Source organism: Zophobas morio, unplaced genomic scaffold, assembly GCF_036711695.1.
Source record: "Zophobas morio isolate AGI-343-1 ecotype UQ-CSIRO unplaced genomic scaffold, CSIRO_AGI_Zmor_V1 ptg000012l, whole genome shotgun sequence".
In the NCBI taxonomy this organism is placed as follows: Eukaryota; Metazoa; Arthropoda; class Insecta; order Coleoptera; family Tenebrionidae; genus Zophobas; species Zophobas morio.
This window is the reverse complement of record NW_026972117.1, coordinates 18,672,827-18,695,886: the sequence shown is the minus strand read 5'-3', so window position 1 is coordinate 18,695,886 and position 23,060 is coordinate 18,672,827. Positions and strand designations below refer to the sequence as shown.

General features: G+C 32.4%; 1 protein-coding gene and 1 non-coding gene across 2 annotated transcripts in view; both read left to right on the top strand.

Moving 5' to 3' along the window:
- The first annotated feature begins 3,477 nt into the window (after positions 1-3,477).
- The window catches only part of LOC135127945 (angiopoietin-4), a 153,350-nt gene continuing 133,767 nt past the window's right edge, over positions 3,478-23,060 (top strand). Inside the window, exon 1 of the mRNA XM_064054658.1 lies at positions 3,478-3,774. Within this exon, the coding sequence (XP_063910728.1) occupies positions 3,581-3,774 (194 nt within the window). The 5' untranslated portion in view covers positions 3,478-3,580. The remainder of the gene's footprint in view (positions 3,775-23,060) is intronic.
- Trnaa-ggc (transfer RNA alanine (anticodon GGC)) lies at positions 9,734-9,807 on the top strand. The gene has a single exon. It is a non-coding gene; the product is annotated as a tRNA-Ala (tRNA).

Genomic DNA, 23,060 nt, shown 5'->3' with positions numbered 1-23,060 from the left:
AGACAGATAATCTCCTAAGCTACTGCACCGATTGTTATCAAATTTTATATGTATGTTAGGAATAACGTGTAGAAATGCTAACCAATGGTAAGTAGAATTTAAATTTTATAAAACAACATTCTCTTGTACTTGTTGTTTATGAATCCGTCTTCAAATTTTCTCCGATACATCCATTTTTTTGTAAAAATATCGAAATTGTACAGCAACCATTTCGGACGTGAAAGTCGCGCACTTTCGAATGTGACATGTTTTTTACTTCCCGAGCGTAAGTAAAGGAAGTATTGTAAACGAGTCCGTCGGCCGACTCTCTACTTTTACGTTTTCTCGGCCTTTCATGACCCCTAGAGGACGAAGAAATAGGTCTCCCGTTTCTGTCTGTCTCTCCGTCTGTCCGTCTGCCGTCTGTCCGTCTGTTCGTCTGTTCGTCTGTCCGTCTGTCCGTCTGTCCGTCTGTCCGTCTGTCCGTCTGTCCGTCTGTCCGTCTGTCCGTCTGTCCGTCTGTCCGTCTGTCCGTCTGTCTGCCGTCCCGGATTTTTATTAGACATATAATCTCCGAAAGTACTGGACCGATTCGATTGTTGCGAAATTTTGTATTTGTATTAGGAATATCATGTACCTAGATGGTAAACCAAAATTTGTCTAATCATCCCCACCACTAATGCGATGACGTCACTTCAAAATTGTACATAGTAAATGGGGTTTAAATAGTATAAAATAACATAGTCCTATACATGTAGTTTATGATTCCGAATTGAGTTTTTACCCGAAACGTCCAGATTTTTGGAAAAAAAAACAAAATTATGAAACAATATTTTGCAATTTAATTTAATAATAATAATAATAATAATTACCGAATGTTTTGAAATCTTGCAGATGGTTTACAGTTATAACAAGTACGATAAATTTTTATTCAAAATATATTTACTTATCCCCTCCAAAAAATTGATGACGTCAGCTCAAAAGTTTGCCGAATAAATCCAATCTAAAATATACAAAATATGATGAGTCTGTACTTGTGATTTATCATTCAATTCATATTTTTTTGGATTTGCATATATAGGGTGACTCAAAAAAATTAATGAAAGCGTGAATTTATTTTATCGATTTAATCAGGAACTACAAAGCCGAATGCTTTGAAATCTTGGAGATGTTTTAAATTTATCATAAGCATGGTAAAATTTTGATCGAAATGTATTTGCTCATCCCCCTAGAAATTTGATAACGCCACCGCAAAATTCTGCTGAAAAAATGCTTAAATGTTTAAAGAATGATGAGTCTACACTTGTGATTTATCACTGCATTAATATTTTTTAGAATTGCTTATACAGGGTGTCTGAGTCAATTAATTTTATTCTTTAAATCAAGAATTACAAAAATTTAATACAAAAAAGGCATAATAGGCTTGCAGTCGTCACGTTCCCGACAGCGAGAGAAGTACTGTCTAAACTCTTTAGACCAATTTTTTATTGCCTGCTATTATTATCTATCATATATTTTTATTGATCAAATTCCAAGAACGGTATATTCCAGTGTTTTATTATTAATATTATACTGCACATGTCGGAATTGGCATGCGTGTCCTTGCTGAAGTAATGTTCGTTCGAACATTTTCAAATAGGAAAACTCACTGGTGCAAGCTTATTTTGTCAATAATGCATTGACTGACGAAAAGGACATTTCAGACCAACTATATACAAGTGTGTGTTTGTAATGCCTTGGAATCAGTGGCGGGGTTTGGATAACTAAAGTATGATATTAATGAATTCAGAAAAACAAGCTTTGCAAGAATCTCTAAAAAAATATATAGTGCGTCATTAAAAGAAAAGTAGGATATTGTAGGCAATCAAAAAAATTATGTGGTGTCGAAACACATTTATAGGATTTAGACTCTTATACTGTTGCTGCTATTTTAGGGGCGAGAAAAGTTCTGTCCAGTAACACCTTTTTTTTTTTGTTTTAATCCATATATTCCTCACTTTTTATATTTACACACACATTGCTTACTAAAATCTTTGGTCCCATGAGTTCATTGTCAAACCACTTATTGTTACTTTTATCTCTCTTTGAAATATGTATTTTTTTTCTGAACATTTGTGACTTGCTAACTCACTGACCGTGTTAAGAAATAATTCAAAGCCGTCATTTACATTTAATGTGTTAATGAAAGACCAACCGTAATGTGCAAGGTAAATGATACAATTGAAATTTATCTGTTGTAGTTGTTAGTATTGTTATTATTATTAATATTATTATCTATACATACATAGAGTGATGAGATTAACAAAACGTCTACGAGATTCTAGAATTACAGAGTATAGAATTTTTTATTAATTTGTCTAACTTTAGTTAGATTTTTGGGCAAAACTGAGGTTCAACTCAAAATCTTTTGTTTTCTCCGCAGTTTCTTTTTTTATTAGAGCGTATATCATTCGCCAAAATCAGACTTATCACAGTAAAAATATTCCATTTAAGGTGGTGAAGCACAAAAAGATACTTCACTGTGTTCTATTATTTTGTCAAACTCTTTGATGTTTTTTGGAGCTGTAACTAATGTGATCTGAATATTATTTTCTATTGCTGCATAAAACACATATTTGGGGCGAAATGATAATATCAGATTTTTTTTGTCTCCTGATTGTGCCGTTGACGTTATTTTCAAATTGATTTTTCTGTTGTCAGTTAGGGCGGTTTCAATAAATCCAGCTTTACACAATATACTATCAACATTTTAGAAAACATATTGTCTATACAATTGCTATCACGAGTAAAGAAATCTACTAACAGAGTTAAACCTTGACATTAGATCACAATTTTTTTCTTTTTTACTGTTTGTGTGTTCCTAGAGAGTGATGGCTCGGTTTTCATGTTACCTATGCTTGTACTTCTTTTTCTCAACTTTTCAACCCATTATCCTCATGAGGTTTCAGGTAATACTTAGATTTCAAGGTTGTATATGTATAGAGAAAAAATGTACTATGTTTTTTTTTTACAAACCGCTGAAATTAAAGCAATCAAACTCATTTCAAAATAGAGGACATGTAATAACTAAAATTTATTCAACTGATGCAGTTATTTTGATTATCCTTAGTTTTTTTAATCGTGTTTACATTTCTTCTTCAAGTTTATTCACTTTCCTCTTCATTTCCCGAGCTTTCGCTCCATGATTCATTCCTTCAGTTTAACCACTGTCACACCTTCCAAACTTCGTCACCCATCCAGCTGAAAACCCAAACCCTCCATCGGAAATTCCTCCCGAGCCACTTCCGCGAGCATCGCACCCGCCGCGGCGCCCCGCCGTCTCCGCTCCGTTACACCTCCGTGACGCAACTATGACCTAGGATGATCTTACTCGCGTGAATCTTGAATGAACGCCGTAGTAGAGAGAGAGGCGTCGCGGAGCGAGCGAGAGGCTCGTTGACCCCCCAGCTGATGTCGCGGCACTCGGCAGGCACCTGCTGAAAACTCCCCGAGTGAAAGTCGCCGTCTGCGGTCAGTAGCACACCAAATCCCGACGAGTCCGGAGCCCGGATTTTCGCGAGCGCCTTATTTCTGTGCTTTCGATAGTGACTGTGACTGTGGCATGAGGGGTGCCGGGTGGTGCCTGCTCTTGGTGGGTGTGGCGGCGTGCGCGGGGTTGTCGTCGCGGCTCCCGAGGACCAGCGCGGGGCAGCTCGCGGCGGCGGCGGCGGCGCAAAATAAAACGTCGGCGCAGCTGCGGGGACGGCCGGCGACGATTGGCCCGCCGCCGGGCAGAGGGGCGAGCAGCAGAGTGAGGTGAGTGAGGGGTTTCGAGGGGGTGCGAAATTTTCGCGGGCAAAACCATTTCTACATATTGCGATATTTTTTAACTTTTTCTTTCAAAGAGCGGAAAAATTGATAATAATTAGAACATTTAAAAATTTGGCAGACTAGCTAATTTTTGCAAAGTTATCAGAGTAAAAAAATAAGTAATAAGTAGGGAGAACGCTTTATTCGTGTTTGCCCAAAATGCATAATTTCTATTTTCCCTTAGACGTTTCACTGTTGAAAATTTTCCGGAATATGGATTTGCTTAATTAAAGAAAATGCAGGATGAAATTTAATAAACACAACTTTTTTTAATACGAGAATGAGTAAAATGATAAGTATTTAATTAAATATGTATATAAAATTGTAGGGCAAATTTTATTTTTAAAAATTACATGTTTGGAAAAAGTACCATGACCTAGATTTCTTTTTCTAATGATTTTTAAAATGAGAAAAAAATTAAACCGGCAACACTGTAACACATTTTTTTTACTTAAATGCAAGTACAATCAGCAGCTTCAAGATAAATTTGTGTATGTTACTAAATTTACCGCTTTTACGAAAACTGTCATTCGTTATAAATATATATCACTTAGTTAGGGGAGAATGGAGACAATTCGGAAAATGGGAACATTTGAACAATTTAAATTTACAGCAAAGCGTAAAATTTGGCGCGAAAGATCTTTCCGATACTTAATTTTTGCAACCTTTGTAACGTCACTGTTTGATTGGAATTTTTTGGCCAAAAAAATTAGCAACTTTTCTGGCGTTCAAAAAAATACTTTCATGTTTCTACTTCAACATTAATAGTATATTAAAGAACGAGTTTCATAAGCCAAATATTGAGGCACGAATCCAAGTTTATAGAACGAGCGGCGAAGCCGCGAGTTATATAAAGGATGAGTGCCTCAATGGCCTTATGAACGAGTTATTTATACTATTTTTTCTACCGCACACGTTTTTTCCCAAAATTTAATTAAAATTTGCACTTTTTTTAATCTGGGGACTTTTGTCGTGGTTGGTGATGGATTGGTCTGACACTAACCACGAAATATTTGAGGTTCGAATTTTCACAACAACAATTGTAATTCGAATCAATTCGAGTTTTCGTAATTTAAAATTGGTTAAAATGTCTTGCGAAGAAGTTACGCGTCCGGAAACGTGGGAAATTTTAAGTTTAGATTTGCCACTGACATTCACCTGACATTTCTCGTCATTGCTACCAATCTTACCGATCTAAATTACACCAGATCTATTAAAGAACGCCTTTCCGCTATTAACGAACTGGTGTGACGTCATTTGCGTGCGTTAATAGCTCTATTAGAAAACCAAAAAACGTGGGCGGTAGAAAAATATTATTTTGAATTTTGCTGAGGGGTTATATGAAGTTGTTCGTGTTTTTTATTGTGATTTTTTTCTCAAAATTTGTGTATACATACGGTTGATTAAAACTGCAAAATCGAGAATAGATGCTTTTGAAATTTTGAGTTTTACGTAAGTTTAAACTGTGGTTTGGAGAATGCAATTCATACATAAAATTTGAAGTGTTTGTTTGTTGTTCTTTTTAAAAGCGATTTAATTTTGTTATATTTTATGCAGCGAAAGTTAGTGTCTTAGCTTAGCAAAAATTTTGAAATTTGATTTGATTACGGCTAAGGCACCTGGATGAGAGAAATAATACAGGTTTTATATTATTATGAGTTATTATTATTATTAAGATAATATCCGTAAAATGACAAGATTACGAAAAAATATAGATGTAGGTATAAAAAATGTAGACGATTAAACATTTTTTGAAACAAAAAGGAAGGCAACTTCAGACTAAAATATAATGTAAGCTAGTAATGCAATCTCGTTATTATTCGTGAAAATATTAAAACATAGTATTTAATGTCCGTAAGTTCTCTACTTTCTCGTGTCCGGACTAAGTAGTTTTGAAAATTTTTTTAGATAAATACATAGTTATATTTAGGTAGAAAATATATTTGGCAACATAGAATCTATAAAATAAATTGGATCGCTGAGCTTTCCGTTCCCCTGAAACTAAATGAATAAAACTTTCCTTTATTAAATGGATTTTGAATTATAGCTGCATAGATTATTGGCTTCACAATACACAATCCGAAATTTAGAACAGGTTACATAACGAAATTTTCGAGCAAATTTGAATTTAAAATTGTTTTTAAACAATAGCTGGAACCATTATATCTAAGGAAACATGGTTGGAATGACTACTTTTTCGTCCGAGACGATTTAACTTACTCGAATTCTAAGTATTGACACATGGAATTTTAAAATACTTGCGAAATTTTTTTTGTAATTTTGATATTGCTTCAAAAAATTAGACTTATTTTCTATGCAGTCAACTGCCTATTTTCATGTCAATTGTGCATTTTTTCCTAGAATACATATTAACTTAGTCTGTGTTTCACTTAATTGTTTTACATTTATCTTTTTTGTTTTTTTAATTGGAGTCAAAATAATTTTGTTAGTAAAACCGTTTTTAAATAAAACCTTTCAAATCAACACTGAAGAAAAGTGACAAGGAAGTAAATTTTATATAAGAAAGTGTAAATTATTTAGTAGTTTTCTGCGGGTTATTTACCAAGCCAATTGACATTAAAATGTCAATTGTGGTGCGAAAAAGCTAAGCGAAAATGTTGTCTTTATATTTTTGCCGGGACTTAAAATATTTTTTCTTTATATGGTTTCATACATTTTTGTTTCACTTTTATCTTTTAAATTAACTTCTCAAAGTGGCTACTTTTGTGTTTTTATGTAAATTAATTTTAATGGACGTTGTTTCTGCACACTGCAGTGTTAATTAAACACTAAATACAACTATTATTACCTAATTTTGAAGAATTACAATTGTGTGATTACCGTTATAGCCATTTATTAAATACAATTATAAGGTACCGCATGACTTAACAGAAATAATGATAATAATAATACGAAGTATAGTGGGGACGCTTCAAACAATAAATAAACAATATAAGCAGAATTTGCTTTTTAAATTTGTTTTACTATGCGCAAAAATTTACAAAAATCCTTAAATTGTTGCTTTTGAAAGCAGAAAATAGGGAAGATGCAATTATATACATCAAGTATTTAATAGTTAGGCACGGGCGAGGCGAGTGTTTAAAAACCGAGTGCCTAGAGAGGTTTATATACGTGTTACATACCACGCTTTTTCTACGATTTGTCATTTCGAAAATTGATGCAAACGTAGGCAACTGTAAGCAACAACGTCCGTCGTACAAAAAGCACAGTATGTAACACGTTTACAAACTTCTCTGGACACTCGTTTTTTAAACACTCGTGACTAAAAAGGCGTTTATAAAAGTTGTTACATAATATGCCATTTTGTACAAATGTCAAAAAGCAACTTTATTACGTCAAAATACATCTTTTTAACTTTGTAGAAAGTAACTTAAGAAATTGTACGTTAGTACAGCAGTAACTACAGTAACATGTTTAAAGCTATATTTTTACAAACAAGTGTTGACCATGAGAGTTACTTTTTTTGACAGCGAGTTAAATTTGATTTGAGTTATTAAAATCGTGATTTATATATACAACAATTGTAATTACTACTTTTGTTTATTGTTGAGTATTTTTATTTGGTCCCAGTCTAGTATTTGGTATTCTTGTTTGCTTTGAATATTCACAGGTTAGCATCTCCATGGTCACTTTTGAGGTAAAATGTAATTCATTTAAGGTTATTAATTCAGAAATATTAATAAAAATCATTTATCAACTAAGTTATTAATAACATATAAGGTATATGTTTTTAATAAATTATAATTAATTAGTACCAGTATTCAACTTTGCAATATTAATTTCGTCTCTGGCGAAATAAGACTACTTTTGGAAAAAAAATTGAGTACAAAAATGTAAGAATAAACAATGCCAAATATTCCAACAAAGAATAGTAATAAATAAACGTGTGCTAACAGTTTTTCCAACGAGTTTAATAACTTACTTACCTTAACGACTTGCATACGCGAAAGTAAATGTAAAAATTAATACCTAGTTATGGTCCTTGAACGGTTCAATCTCGAACGTTGCACTGAATAAATATGAGCCAATAGCTTGGAGCAGTAAACACACTGGTTATTTGACATTTCTGGGTTTTAATTTAGTTACACATTACATATGACTATTTAAAATAATTTTTATATTTCTACATTATTAAAACACACACATATATTTTGAAAAATGATTAACCTTTACGTGAACGAAATTTTATTTTGTTTCAATAGAGTAATCTCATTAATTTCCAACATTTTAATAACTTTGACTTTTGCGACCCCACGAAAGCTCTATTTATGGCAGGCACAGGTGCCGCAAGAACCCGTTATTTCTTCAAACCCAGTTCCACACAATTGTGGGCTAAACAACAAAAAAGTCACGAGATTAATCTCCACGCATCTGTTAGCCATCACCTTGAAATAGTCTTGGCATTTTTAAAGTTGCCACATACTGGGAGAAATGTTAACTTTTTTCTTCACTAACCCAGATACCCCGAGACGGGGTAGATCCTATCTTCGGCTTCATCATCCTGCCGATGTAACGAAATTGTGCGCTCGCATTCCTGCAAATTGCCAAAGTGATGGCGTCTTCTACATCTGTGCACGAAATTTATGCATATTTGTTCCGTTGCGCAAAGAACTGACCGATTTGTTCAGTTAAAAGTTCAGCGTCGAGCCGATTTCGAGATTTGCTTCTTTTCGGAAGAATCGGACTAATAAATATGTTACAAAATTGGGAGATGACATCTGTTTGCTTTGAAAGTCTTGACATTTTGCATAATAGAACGTTCACTGGGTTTGAACAGGCTGAAGTTTTGATTGTTGGTGGAGAAAAGCATCCATGTCAAGGTTCGGAGGAGTTTTGGGCTTAAAAAGTGATGAATTTCTGAGAACGTAATTACGAGGTTTTTCAGCGAAAAGTTGAACTGTTGCGTTAACGATGAACTTGCCTGAAAATCTACACGAGCTTTATGCAACCGGTTACCATTGTTAGTAGTGAAACGATGAAGCATTTCTATAGACTTTAAGTGGTTGCTTTGGCAAATTTATGTCTTTGTTCTGTCGATTTACAGTGTGCGTTTTTTAGACTTTGTGTTTATTTGGTTTAATTTTCATCCTTATACAATTTTACACTCAGTTCTACTTCAGTTAGACAAAAAATAGTAATTATAAGAATTATACTTAACTGGTTGACATTAAATCTGAAGTAATCATTGCATGTTTACAAGGTTCAATCGTCGTAATCAGATTTAATCTCCTTTCTTTACGAGGTAGTAATAATAATTAACAACTATGTACTCTTGTTTGAAAGTATCGCGTCTTAGTTTAATTTACCGTTAACTTATTCACTTGGTAGACATTTTTTTAAGTAGTCTATACGTGTCAAAATTTTTATAGTTTTCAATATATAAACTTGCATAAAAAAACCAACACAATTTCAAAAATAAAGTAAAATAAATAACGAAATTAAAATTAAGAGCAGGCTCCACGCCTTTCGCTATATAATAACACAGGAGTAGTTTTTTAAAAAACATTTCTCGTCTTCTTATTTTTGGCATTTCAGTGAAATTTCTCATCACGTATATCATTTAAAAATCGATATTTCTATTATTTATGGGAATTTCATTACCACTGTTTTCAGTTTTCAAAACACTGTACGTGTCGGAAATGAGATATTTTCCACGTATAGGGCTTCACAAGCTGAACACGGTGGTGAAAACCGTGTTCCGAAATTTCCATAAATAACTGAGATACTGAATTTTAAAAATATGCGATGAAACATTTCACCAAACCTGTAGAAAAAATGATGATGATAAACTGTTAAAAATAATTACTGTTGTGTTAGACAAAGTAAGTTGTGGAAAATTTATGTGGCGGCACAATAACACATCGTTACGCAGAGAAAGATAAGGGGCCTCGTGGTCTAGTGGTTAGGATGCTTGCCTGGCGAGCGAGAGGCGTGGGGTTCGAATCCCACCGAGGCACAACATTTTTCTCTGCTTACCTACATTTATATTTACAATTTCAATCAAATGTTTCTATCTTCATTATCCAAACAATTTCTAATTCAATACAGACTTGTAGCAGTCTTTTTGCATTGACTGCAATTTTTTAGAGTAGTCTGTATTTTCCGTGAAGTTTGTTTTGGAAGACCGTTTTGAAGTGACCTACAATGTTTACAGTGATCTGACTTGTTGCTGTTAATATTATTTTCTTATAATTCATTAACTTTTGATGTGTCTATTGTGTCAAATTATATACTTTTGTAGGTGTACACTTTGATCTGCTCCACTAAAAGATTGACCATATACTTTTCAATATACTTTATATTTATAAAATAACGTCTTCAACTTCCTCATAAATACTCCTATAATTATTTATATTTATGTTTCATTTCTACATTGCTATAATTTATTAAAAAAAAACATAATTTTCTTTGAATGTTTATTTTAAAAGTTTTCACTGGTACTCTAGCTTTATAATATTGTTACGAAATAAACCCATACGCCACCCCGGTACGACGCCTATGGGTTTTGTCGAGAGCTTTCTAGTATCCACGGCGATGATTGGTGACTCATCGTTGGTGACGGCGGTCGGGCGGCGTTCGCTAAAGAACAGCGTCGAAGTAGAAGTCGCGGTGGGTACTCTAGAAAAATCTCTACCGCGGAACATCTAGAAAGGAAGTATAGAGCCTACTTTCGGGAACGATTATTATTCAGTCAACGAGTCGCCGGAATCATTTTGTACATAATCACTGTGCAAATAGTTGTGTAAATTTGGGTTACTAAGAAATAAATTGTTCAGTTTTACCCATGCCGATTTTAAATCACTGATCAACGTAACAATATTAATCCTCTTATACCATTATCGTTTTCCAAATTTTCTCTAGTTTTCAATAAAATTCAAGCTGTTTTAAAATTCTTGCACAGTTTGTTGTGAAATTTTCGATACATTTTAAGAGTATTTTATAGATAATAAAACTCGAAACCAAATTGCATATGTTTGTTCATGCCCACCAAGAACCTTATGGCGTCATTTCAAAGTTTTGCTAAATAAATTTGATCTAAAATATGCAAAATAATATGTTTCTCTGCCTGCTAGTTATTAATCTAGTCTCAATTTTAACATTCCGATTCCGGATTTAAAAAAAAAATCAAAATTATATATCAAACTTGATAATAATAATTTAACTTAAAGGACTAGCACAAGGACTCAAAATCTATTCCATATTTAGCTAAAAATGAAGTTATTGTCGTATATATTGTTATAGTAAGTTGAACAACCCAGATTTGATTTTTTATCTTATCTAAACACAATGAAATATGTATTGTTAAACCCCACTATAATAATTCATTTTCGTTTTCATTTAAAATTTTTCAATTTTCGACTGAGGATGAAAACAGCGAGTTCTCGAAACATGTGTCGACAATGACTTTATCTTCTGATTAAATATGGAATAGATTTTGGGCCCTTTTTCTACTCCTTTAGTTAAACTTCGAGATTCAGTTTTGAGTATCACGGACTTCTCTTATTCTAGAATATACTATATTCATCCCTTCCAAAAATTTGTTGACGTCATCTCAATAAACCGTATTTCAAAATAATACTTGTAGTGTACGAATCCGCTTTCAGTTTTTTCGCTAAACGTTCAATTTTTCGGAAAAACATGTGCATCAGCTTGCTATTACCTAGTGCTGAAGGACATTTTATCCCGTTAGTTATGTGTTTGAAATATTTTACATTTTCGAACGGCGCAGGAGCTGTGGGGTGTTCTTTATGCAGCTGGTTTTTACATTACAGAGGTTATCAGTTATCACAAAGTGAAAATCGTAAAATCAAATTTTATCATTTTTTTTAAAGAGCTGGATTGTCGGATTATACTTATAGACTTGGACCAATTTTTATTGATCAAATTAAGAAATTCATTTTCCAGAAAATGTGAGAATACCCACGTCTTTATTTAAGTACGATCAAATAGGAATAATAATAATAATCATATTCAAAACATGTTTTTCTACTGTAGCTTAATTAATAATTTTAAACCTCTGTTTTAAGGAGACAACTTATTCATATTAAACAAATTTCTATGTGATATTTTTTCGATGAATACACATAAACAATCGAAGTTAAGCATGTACACTGATAATAATACACTCTTTTCATTTGGTAATTCGTTTTGAATTTATTTCAAATTGTCATCAGAAAAGAAAACGAAGATTTTTTGTAATTTTTCAAAGAAGCGGAATTTGTTGGATTGTACTTCAAGAGGAAGGGAACTTCTGTCGAAGTAACCTTGGACCAATTTTTTGTTCTGCTCCTAAATCTTGAGTGATTTTTTTCTGTTTCAGTTTTAAATCTTCTTTTAACACATATTTGTTTACTATTCCCGGATAGTGGTAGGATTTTCCTGTATCTTCCTGATTCTTGTTTAACATTCTCACGCAAAGGAGAAAAATTCATAGTTTTTAATTCAGGAAACTGTTAAAAATTATCAGTTGCTTCAAAAAATACGCCTCCAAAATTTTAGCCGATCTTTGTTTTTAACTCTTGACAGAATAATTTAATTGTGTTTTTCTTTGGATCAACATTTTTATTCCTTTATTTATTTCATAAAGTTTAGTTCGTTTCAGTACAATTTTTTTTGTCTATGTTCAATTAAATGTCTTTGGATTTTACATTTATACTTGTATCCCTATTTTTTCCTTTGAAACAAGATGTAATGCAAAAGCTTAATCCTCAAAAAAATTAAAAATGTGTCATTTTCAAGAAGTCCCTAGTTAAAAAATGTGTAAAGTTAGTTAGAAAGATCTTCCCTCGTATCTTAAGTCAAAAATTCAAACAAATTCAACGTCTTGGAAAAAATGTAGACGAGGATTGGATTCGAACTGGCGCATTTTTGTGAAGTAATTGTGATAAAAAAAGGCGAATTCATAAACCGCAAGTATGTTATTTTATAAAATTTAAGTAATATTTACTGCGCAAAATGATGAAGTGATGTCATCAAATTTTCGGTAGAAATGATTAGGCAAACTTTGGTTGGTGTTCGGAGATTATTATCTGTGTAATAAAAATGGATGCAGACGGCAGGCGGCGGACACACGGTAGACAGACAGACGGAAACGGGATACCTATTGTTTCATATTCTAGCGGTCATAAAACGTCGAGAAAACATGAAAATAGTTATTAGTTACGCTCGCGAAGTCAAAATATCTCATTTTGTATAGACCTAGACCAGTACTAGTATGTTAGAATTCATGATAAACGACTATTGTTTTTATTTATATTAAAAGAAGCAAAGAATATGTAAATTAACAACATGACATTTTATAATATTGGATTATTTATCTATTTTTATTAAATTCATTATTAAAAAAAACAAACTTCTTGTTTTAAAGTATTTGAACAGGGTATAAATGTCCATAATACTCATAAACAACGCACTTTATGCAAAAAATTTCGCGACGGTGTTGTCAATCAGTTAAAAGCACACAAACTGTCTAATGAAATCAGTTGACGAATTTGATATTAAAATTTGTTTCTTTGCGTGATAATTTTATAAAAAGTTGTTTGAATTTTTGTTTTTAATTGCATATTTTTGATTACTGATTCTAATCTGTAAAATGTTTTCTCTTAATTGTCTTAAATTTGGAAATAAGATATTTCTTCTGTAGCAATTTTTTTTTTTAAGTTTAAAATTCGGATGTAATCTTCACAGACATCCTATTATGTGTTATTCTACACATAATGGGATGTATATTGTACATATAAGAATGTTTTTAAATGGCGTCATGATTTTTTTTGAAGATTTTGACGAACACACAAAATTTGCATTAATAATAAATACCAAAGTATTTATTTTTATTTCGAATTAAATTTTCAAAATATTTATTTGGTTAATTAATGTTTGTATTTGTATAATAAAACCATCAATAGAAGAAGGGAAACCGGAAATATTCAACAACTTCAAAAAGTACTTAGTTAAAAAGTAAAACGAAAGTGTCATAAAATTGTAACTTTAAAAAACATGAAAATGTAAGCGGAATTTAATCCTTACGTTGGTACTATCGGATTGCATAATCTTTGCATATAATTAATACCTCAAAAAATTGTTTCAGATCGAGTTCTTTTTTGAACTCGATCTGCTAAAACACCATCACATCGAATAAAATCTTCACCTCATGCGTGACTGTTACATGATAAGCCTTTTTTTCCCTCGCTCGTGGTTACGAAATCGGCGATTAAGTCTCTTTTCCTGCTTCCGAGAGTGCATAACGCGGAGACTTTGTTGTTAGCATAAGCGACGAACCCATCATTAGAGGTCATGCAGCGCACCAGCCTTGAACCCGTTTCGTCCTTAAATGATATTTGTGCAGATAAAGTGTGTTAAACGCGAAAAAAGCGCCGACTTAGAAGTCGAGGTCGACGATAAAACCGGCCCCCAAATGGCAACGCACCTGATTGGGACATTTCCAGTAAAATGGATGGTCAATTAATTACAGAACGAGTCTAGTAAAAGCCCAACAAGCGCACAGATTAATGGTCCTCCAGCGCCCATTCTACACAGTTATCGAATCGTGGATACATTAGACGCTCTTGTAAGTGACATTCTTCGGCTCCACGTCACTGCCGAAAAAATCTCGAAAGTCCGATGAGCGATTTCCGAGGAAATGATAAAAACAGGTGGAAAAATTCAACCCGAAATTAACAATGTCCGACACGTTCATTAAAATTCCAGGCGTTTTTTCCGCCGAAAGTGCGAATTTGAAAAATGAAAGTCCGAGTTTAGAAATTTTGATTTATTTTCGCCGGATTGAGATGTTATCGTGAGCTTTTGTTCGCGTGCAGTTCAAGGTCACCGGCGCGATAAAAGCTTCATGGTGTGATTTGTGGGTGTCTGCGACAATAGAAATTCTCCGACGAGGCGGTGATGCGACGGTGCTTTCACTGGTTCGACAAAACTGATTTTGCATAAATTTGTAAACGTCTTCTAGATTCGTGTAAGATAATGAAAGGTTAACGTTACATTTTCTCTGCTGGCTCGTGTTGGGTAACAATTAACAACGCTGGACCGAATTTGAGCTGCTAAAGGTCTCCTAGAAATAGGTTTATTTTTCGGAGAGGAGAATAGCTGATTAATTATCAAAACAAATAATTTGAAGCTCGGGCTTAGTTAAAAGTGACTGATTTATTGGCGGTCTGAACTATTGCAAAATAGCGCAGAAAAACTTAAATCTCGCAAATATAGAATCGTAATTTTATTCGGATTTTTAGTTAACCTTTCGGAGCCGTAATAAACAAACTTTCGTTTGCGGCAGATAAATCAAAAATTTTATTCAAAACGGATTTAGTTTTCACGTTTTTATTTCAAACAAACTAGCATCTCATCCGAAAGAGTGTATTTCTGCTTAGTAAATGTCAAAGCACTATTTTGTACTAACTGGACAAATATTTTTTTAAGTCTAGAACAGTTAATTAACACAAAAAAATCTGTAAATTGTACATGCGATTTTTATTAAATCACCTCCGATGTTTTCAAAAGGAGTACATGACGTATTTCTTTTTTCTTCCCGAGCGCAAGTTAATAGGGAATATTTTTGTTATCTCGACGTCTCGTGACCGCTAGAGTATGAAAAAATAGGTCTCCCTTTTCCGTCTGTGTCAATTACTATTAGACAGATAATCTCCGAGTTTACACGACCGATTATTCTTAAATTTTGTATGCATTTTAAGAAAACCGTGTAGGTAGTGACATTCTAACCAAAATGTATATAATCGTCCCTACCACCAATGTGATGACGTCACCTCAAAATTTTGTATAGTAAATGTTATTTAAATTTAAAAAAGTAATATACTCCTTGGCTTGTGGTTTATGAATCTTTCTCGATTTTTTACACTAGATGTCCACATTTGTAAAAGAAAAAGTTGAACGAAATATTGAAAATTTACGGCTGCAAATGTAAAAGAAAGTTTTTAGAAACAGTTAATATCAAAGAAAATGCCTGTCAAAATTCATAACTTTGTGTAAATTTGCCACTTTGCAAAATTTAATCCAAATGACTCCAACTTTTTTTAAATTCCTTTAAAATTCGAAGAAAGCTATGTCACTTCCGAAAAAACTATGGGCGGTATAAATCGTTTTAAAGATTTATTTATGTTAATTTAACATTTTTTTAATTTCAAACTTGTGTCGTTTCAATTTTGAGACTTTAAAAAATGAAACAAGAAACCTGAATTTTAAATACATATATAAAACAGTAAGTATATTTGTTTACCGATGTAACGACTACTATTTAAACTGATAAAAAAAGCTTCCAATGTACTTAAGTTTATTTATGAATGAATACCTATTCAATATAAAAATAATCGTGTCCGTATTTTAGGAATATCAGATTTTAATTTATTACTTTGGGATAGGCTATCAATCGATAAAACTACTCAGGTTTGATGGATTAAAATATGATTGTCTTTGAAAATAATGTAATATAAACAATATAATTTTATGTTACTTTAATTTTTATGTAAAATATAAAATTAATGTGACAGGTTGATAATAACCAGACTTCGGAATTGCGAAAGTGAGCGCTATTGCCTACAACTTCGGGAATTCTTAATAACAATTACTACTTTTTCGCGCTTTTCCTCAGTAATACGCTTTCTCCTAGATGATAAAATGCTTTAAAATTAAAAATGACTGTTGAACATCACAGTTTCCGTGATGATCTTGATTAGATAAACCCTGATTTGCATTAAATTCCACTGAGGTTGAGACGTGGTTGAAACTGCCCAGTCGGTCAGCCAAATTTATCGTCTGACGTCGCGACACCGCTTTTAATATTTGTCTGGTTGATTGCCCATCACTTCGGCTGTGCCTAACTCTGATAATAACACTAAAAACTCTTATTTCAGAAATTACACTTTTAGACGTCTTTATTTACATTTACAGAATGAGTGCGCCCTTCGATTTCTCATTAATTATTAGAAATAAAAAAAATCTCCAAAGTTAAAGTTGTACAGTCTTTTGGGGACCATGTACCAAAATTATTTTCAACTATACAACGTGTTTTGTTTTAATGCGAAATACACAACTTAATTTTTTCAAACGAAATATCGTATATATTTTTTTATATTCTGATTGACCTCTTCTTAGGATATGCGTTTTTTATGGTATAAAAAAATTTGGTTTTAATATACAGTGATTATAGTGTTTGTAAAAAATATATTTAAGTTATAACAATTTGCAAACATTTCAGTATTTTCAGATATCACATCCTGTATTTTACTATCGCTTCTTATTTTATTTTTGCTGCTCTTCCTTTTTTGTTAAGTGTTTTCTATAGTTAAAGTTGACAGTTACTGAATTTTTTAATTTTTTAAGAGACACACTGACATATTATGGAAAGAAAGAGAACAAAACATTAAGTAAGGTGCAGGGGTTCTATTTGAAAAAACTGAAATAATAATATCTGAATTTTAATTATCTTTTAAGAATTCTATATATTAAAGTTTTATTTCATTTATGTATTATTATTATTATTATTATTAATAGTACTTCTTATATGTTTTTTTATTTCTCTATAAAATATTGAAATACAGCTCCTAAAAATAACGTTTTTGTAATTTTTTGTGAAACCTTGCTTTGCTAAAAAAATTCAGAAAATTGCAATAACGTGACAACGTGGCATCGAATTTTCAAAAATAAACTATTGTTATAAAATATATGAAAAGACTAATAAAGATAGTTGAAAATATGTATGGTACTATATTTAATAAAACTAAGTTGTATACTAGACCTCGAAAACAAAACACTCTGTATATAGTATGTTAAAATTTTAATATTATCAGGTTGTGTCCTTAAAATCGAAAAAACTAAAAGTAACGAAGAACTTAGAAATATGAAAAAATTAATTTTAAGAGTACAGACCAGGAATACTGAAGTTTTAATTGCAGATTTATTCGTTTTGAATTAAGCAAAAAATGTTATTCCTGTCATTTTTTTGTAAAATAGAAAATACAGCTTTTTTTCCTCTTGTGAACTCAATCCGGGGACATACTGTAGATAGTCGAAAATAATTTTAACGCATGTTACTTAAAGACTCTTATAACTTAATTTTCTGACTTTTTTTATATTTATAATAATGAAAGAGAAATCGAGTGACTCATGCAGTATATATTTTATATATTATTTAACTTAATAAATATTATTCTTTCTAAAGAGAACTAAAACTGTGGTATAACTATTACCTGCTATTAAAAATCTTGATAAAACAAAGGGTCTCAGGTTATTTAAACAGAACTTCCCTCGCCAAATAAATACAGGCAAACAAACCCAGATTTTTTCGAAAAATGTTAAAATCTGATGTTTGCAAAATTCTATTTATTTTGGGGTAAGCCATATAAAGAACGAAAATATACACAATACAAATACAAGTCCTAATGAAAAAAAAACTACTCCTATTTGGTAAGGATGGAATTCGAACCACAAATCTGGGAAGCATTTAATAAATAAATAAATAAATAAATAAATAATATAAATGTTGTAAAACAGACGCAAAATAATGCCCACATGAACCACGTGGAAAATATGGATGTTGGTCACTCGCGCGCCACGGTTAGTTTACCCCATGTGGCATATCTAATCCCCAAAAATGTCATAGGACATTAAATAAGTTAATTCACGATGAATTTTAATCGAAAACTGAGATAAAATCTTTGTGTTATTAACAAATGTCCGAACCTATCCAGCGCTTAATAAGATCCGCACAAAATTCATTAGTAAGAAAATGATTTGAAATTCCGACATTTAACAGCCAGTTGACTGTGGCAGACAACAACTTAATTCTTCAAGTTATATGCAAGTCTTTCTGACCGCTGCGCGCAACTGACCCTTACCACTATCAGGTGGGATGAGGACCGCCACCAGATTTTTCTGACCAGTGCGTGCATCTGACCCACGGCCGGAAAATATTGCACAAAAAAATGTTTGTAAAATAATTGTGATAAAAATCAAGGCAGATTCATAAACCACGAAATGATGAAGCTTCGATTAAAACCTGAAACCTGCCCGACATGCATTGTCCGAGCTTTTAACTACCGACATCCTCAATAATGATGGTCGTTTTATTCGACCACTCTTTCCTTATTATACTCAAATCAACCGAATTTCTTAGAAAAAATACAGATTCAGCAAAACATGTGTTTCCTTTCTCGATCTATTTTTAACCATCCACCCAGTGCTTTTTATCGAACCGAGATTCTGGTCTGTGAGTCTGACAATGCAGTTATTTGATTACCATAAGGCGATCAAGCAGAATTGTAAACCTGCTATAATCCTCCACTAGATCAGGTTTTCTAAAATTTATAACTCTTATTATTACACTAAGTCTGGGTTGTGTTTCAGACCTTGTGCAATGTAGATCAAATCTAGATTAAACCTAATAAATATTTTGCTACAAACGACGTCAGTCGACACGAGTCCCACAAATCAAAGACTGATGTAATAAAACAAAAAAAGTAATAAAAGTTAAGGCTATTCTCGTAGACTTCTCACTTTAGCAAAACGTTTACAAAACATGTTGTGATCCTCGCAACACCATTTTTATATTTGGAGCGCTATAATGTCACCGAACATAGCACAGATGTTTTAGTACTTTTACGGTATCAATTGGCCAATAACTTGAACAAAAAATTAATTTCGGCGTTATTAATTATGTCTTAAATTCTGTGTGTTGAGAAATTGTTTTCAAGGCTGTGTCAGTCAACCCGTGCTGGGTGTGCATTAAAACATTCTTAAATTTGCAATAAAAAATTAGTCTACTTATTGTAAAATTGTGAAGAATCCTGTAAAACAGGTTTGATATTAAAAATTTCGTCCCCTGATTAACAACAATCAGAAATGAGCTTGTTGGAAAGGAAACTTTATACGTCTTGTTTTTAACTATATTTTTACTGCGGTGTTGATAAAAATCACATTTTAGTAGTTTGTCTAAAATTTTTAATCAGATTCCACAGGGGTCCGTCCTAAGACCTCGATTTTTTCATTGTATGTGCTAGATCTACCATTTTATTCCGCATAACCCTCTTAATTTATTCTACAGCTTCCATAAATTTAACTATGGTCCAGTTTTATCAAATGGGCTAAAGCCATTTATTACGTAAGGCTTTCAATAATCCTACTGCATTTATTCTGTTACGAGAATGAGGACGCAAATTCAGATTAAAAAGAACAGGAATTCATTTCTAAATGCCGACAGAATTACTTGTTATAAGGTGATTCGATTTATTGAACAGGAATCGAGATGCGGTAATTATAATTAATATTACGTCTCTAAATTCGTTTAAAAAAAAGGTAATGGGTAGTTATCTATATAAGACCTGGTTTGAATTTCTTAACATCCCGAAACCGTGTCTTGTAATTTGAGCTTTACGGACTTGTTCTCGTTCACCGTCTAATAATAATAATAACATTCGAAACAACTAGTTAGATCATAATTTTTCATTTTAGTAGTTGTAGTGTTCAAGTAGTTGAAGTTGTAAATTATGTAATTTTAACAAAACTTTTGCTGTTGCTGTTCAGAACTTGTACTATTCATTTAATGAGACAAGAATATTTATTTCACTTCCTTCAACATATCCATAAGCCACTCCTGTACTAATTTATAGAATGTTGCACAGGCTGTTCCAACACCGTTTTCGCAAATTTCTCCACATTTCTTAAGTGGTGCCAACAAAAAAATGTGCAGCGGTGTCAAGGTTGTACAAATGCAGTTTTGTAAACTTCTTGCAAGCTTCCAATGTTAGATCAACAATTATATAACAAAATTAATGGTATCAATTAAGGTTAATAGGGGCGCGGCCATTTACTCGCCCATTAAACTAAAAAAACGAGCTTTTACCTCTATAATTGCCCCTCCTGCCCCAGATTAGCCCAAATCCCGGCATTTATTTAACAACAATCGATCCCAAACACAAAAATCAATCACTTGCTCGAAAATTCGTTGTTCGTTACCAACTCGATCACCTTCTTGCCAAGGCCACTCGCTTTTTCGACTCGAAGGGACATATGTGGAGTAAGGCCAAAGCAATTTTTTGGCTTTTTTGGCTACGTTGCATTTCCTTATGGACAAGTCTTGCAAAACTCCAGTCCGGATTTCGCATAAAAGATCTTAAAAGGCCATCGCACAGCGGGAGTGCATTTGAATGGAGGTGTAAATTAAGAGGAATGTGCAATTGTTATCGGATGCGGTGCATATCGGAAGGAGAGATAGAGATCTGAGTGTAGTCAAGGCTTTCGATTCTTTTTGCAGGTGTTACGGTTGAGCAAACGCTGATTGGAAGTCTTTCAGCGGTTTCGAAACTGGGGCTTGTTGGTTGATGCGATTTAGTTCTAAGTAGCACTTGGCGTTTTGTTTTTGAGGTAAAAATTGGATTGTTTACTGAAAGTATAGCATTTCGAAGGAAAAGAATAAGATGTTGAACGTTTTTGTACCGTGTGGTGCAAAACTTACTCGTTCGTGTTGCACAAATCGACCGTTTTTGAAGGTTTGTCAATCACACTCGACAATAAGTGTTTTCTACTCGATCGGTGGCTTGTTAAGGCTAAATGTCCATGTAGTCAGTCACATTACGAAATAGGTGATTTCATAGATGTGTGAATAGTTCCATTCATATCAGGTGCTAATGTTAAAACATGTTTAGTCACGATGTTTCTTCCTTATTTTATGTTAATGTCGATAAATCTTATACAAGTAATATTTTTTTACAAAAGCAGTACTTAATAATGTTGTTAGACATTTCAAAATCCTCTTAACAATATGATTTGTCTTTATTTTTCTATATTTATTTTTGATTATGGTCAAATTATACTAAAGTGCTGAATATATTTATATTCAAACACAATTACTTACTACTCTTAACTTTTAACGTTGGATTAAAACAATTTTTTTTTACAACCTGTCGAAATTAGTTTAATTTTTATCATTCTGAAAAACACAACGAAAATTGTATCATCAATAGAGGCCCCAGTCCATGGCCAGCTTGCAGTCCAGATTTGACGCCCCTTGGATTTTTTTGTGGCGATACATCAATGATTTTGTATATTTACGACTCTTGCGTGATTTAAAAGATTAAAAACAACTAAAAAGCTTTGTGTTCAATCTGAAGAACGACGGATTGAATCTATACTTAGATAACCTCTTTTACTAGTTGTTTGTAAAATAAAGCGATAGTCCTTTATTTCCCTCAAGTTTATTTTTTTTATGTTTATAAATTTTATTTTTAATATCAAATGAAAATAAAATACAGACCTAATAAGTGTTTTGTATTATTGTAACTTAATTTAATGATCTATCAAAATCCGTCCGAAATACACAAGGGTGTTCTATTGTTAAGGTATAACACATAATTTTGTTGTTTCAAAGAGAATACCCTATATATTTTTCCATATTGTGATTGACCTCTTGTTAAGGTTTATAACCACAGTTTGTTTTTGAACATCGAAGCGACGTTGCCACGTTATTCTAATTTTCTTATTTTTTTTTAGCAATGGAAGGATTCACAAAATAATTAATAGGATTATTTTTAAAACCTGTGTTACAATATTTTTGGCGAGCTAACTAAAGGTACGAGTCTATAAAAAAAAATTGTTGATGGTTGCAATTTTCAAATATCGATATTTCAGTTTTTTCAAATAGAACACCCTATATTTTAATCCTGCACCTTATTCTGTTTTTTACTTTCTTTCTTTTTTTGTTAAGTGTTTTTTAAACACCGACGCATCAGAAGAAAGAGAACAAAACATAGAGCAAGATGCGATAACAAAATACAGGGTGTTCAATCTGAAAAAAATTGAAACATCGATATATGAAAATTGCGAATTTGACATCTTAAATACACACTCTGTATATTAAAACTATATTTAATAGACACCGTTTTTTATCTTTCCATAAAATAATGTAACACAAATTTTAAAAACAACATTATTCTCTATTCTATTTAAAAAAACTAAGTTGCATGCTATGCCTCAAAAACAAAACACTATGTACAGTCCAAAATAAGTTTAGTGTATACTCCTCAAAGAACCGTAGAAGCTTCCTCTTCAATTTTTTTTTTCTAATAATTACTGACACACGCTTAGTGATTCACGCTGTATATATGTTTGCATGAAATTAATTTTCCCCCTTCAAGCAATGTCGTTACAGAATTTCAATGTTTTTGTCTGCAGTTTTTCATTGTTTTAAGAAT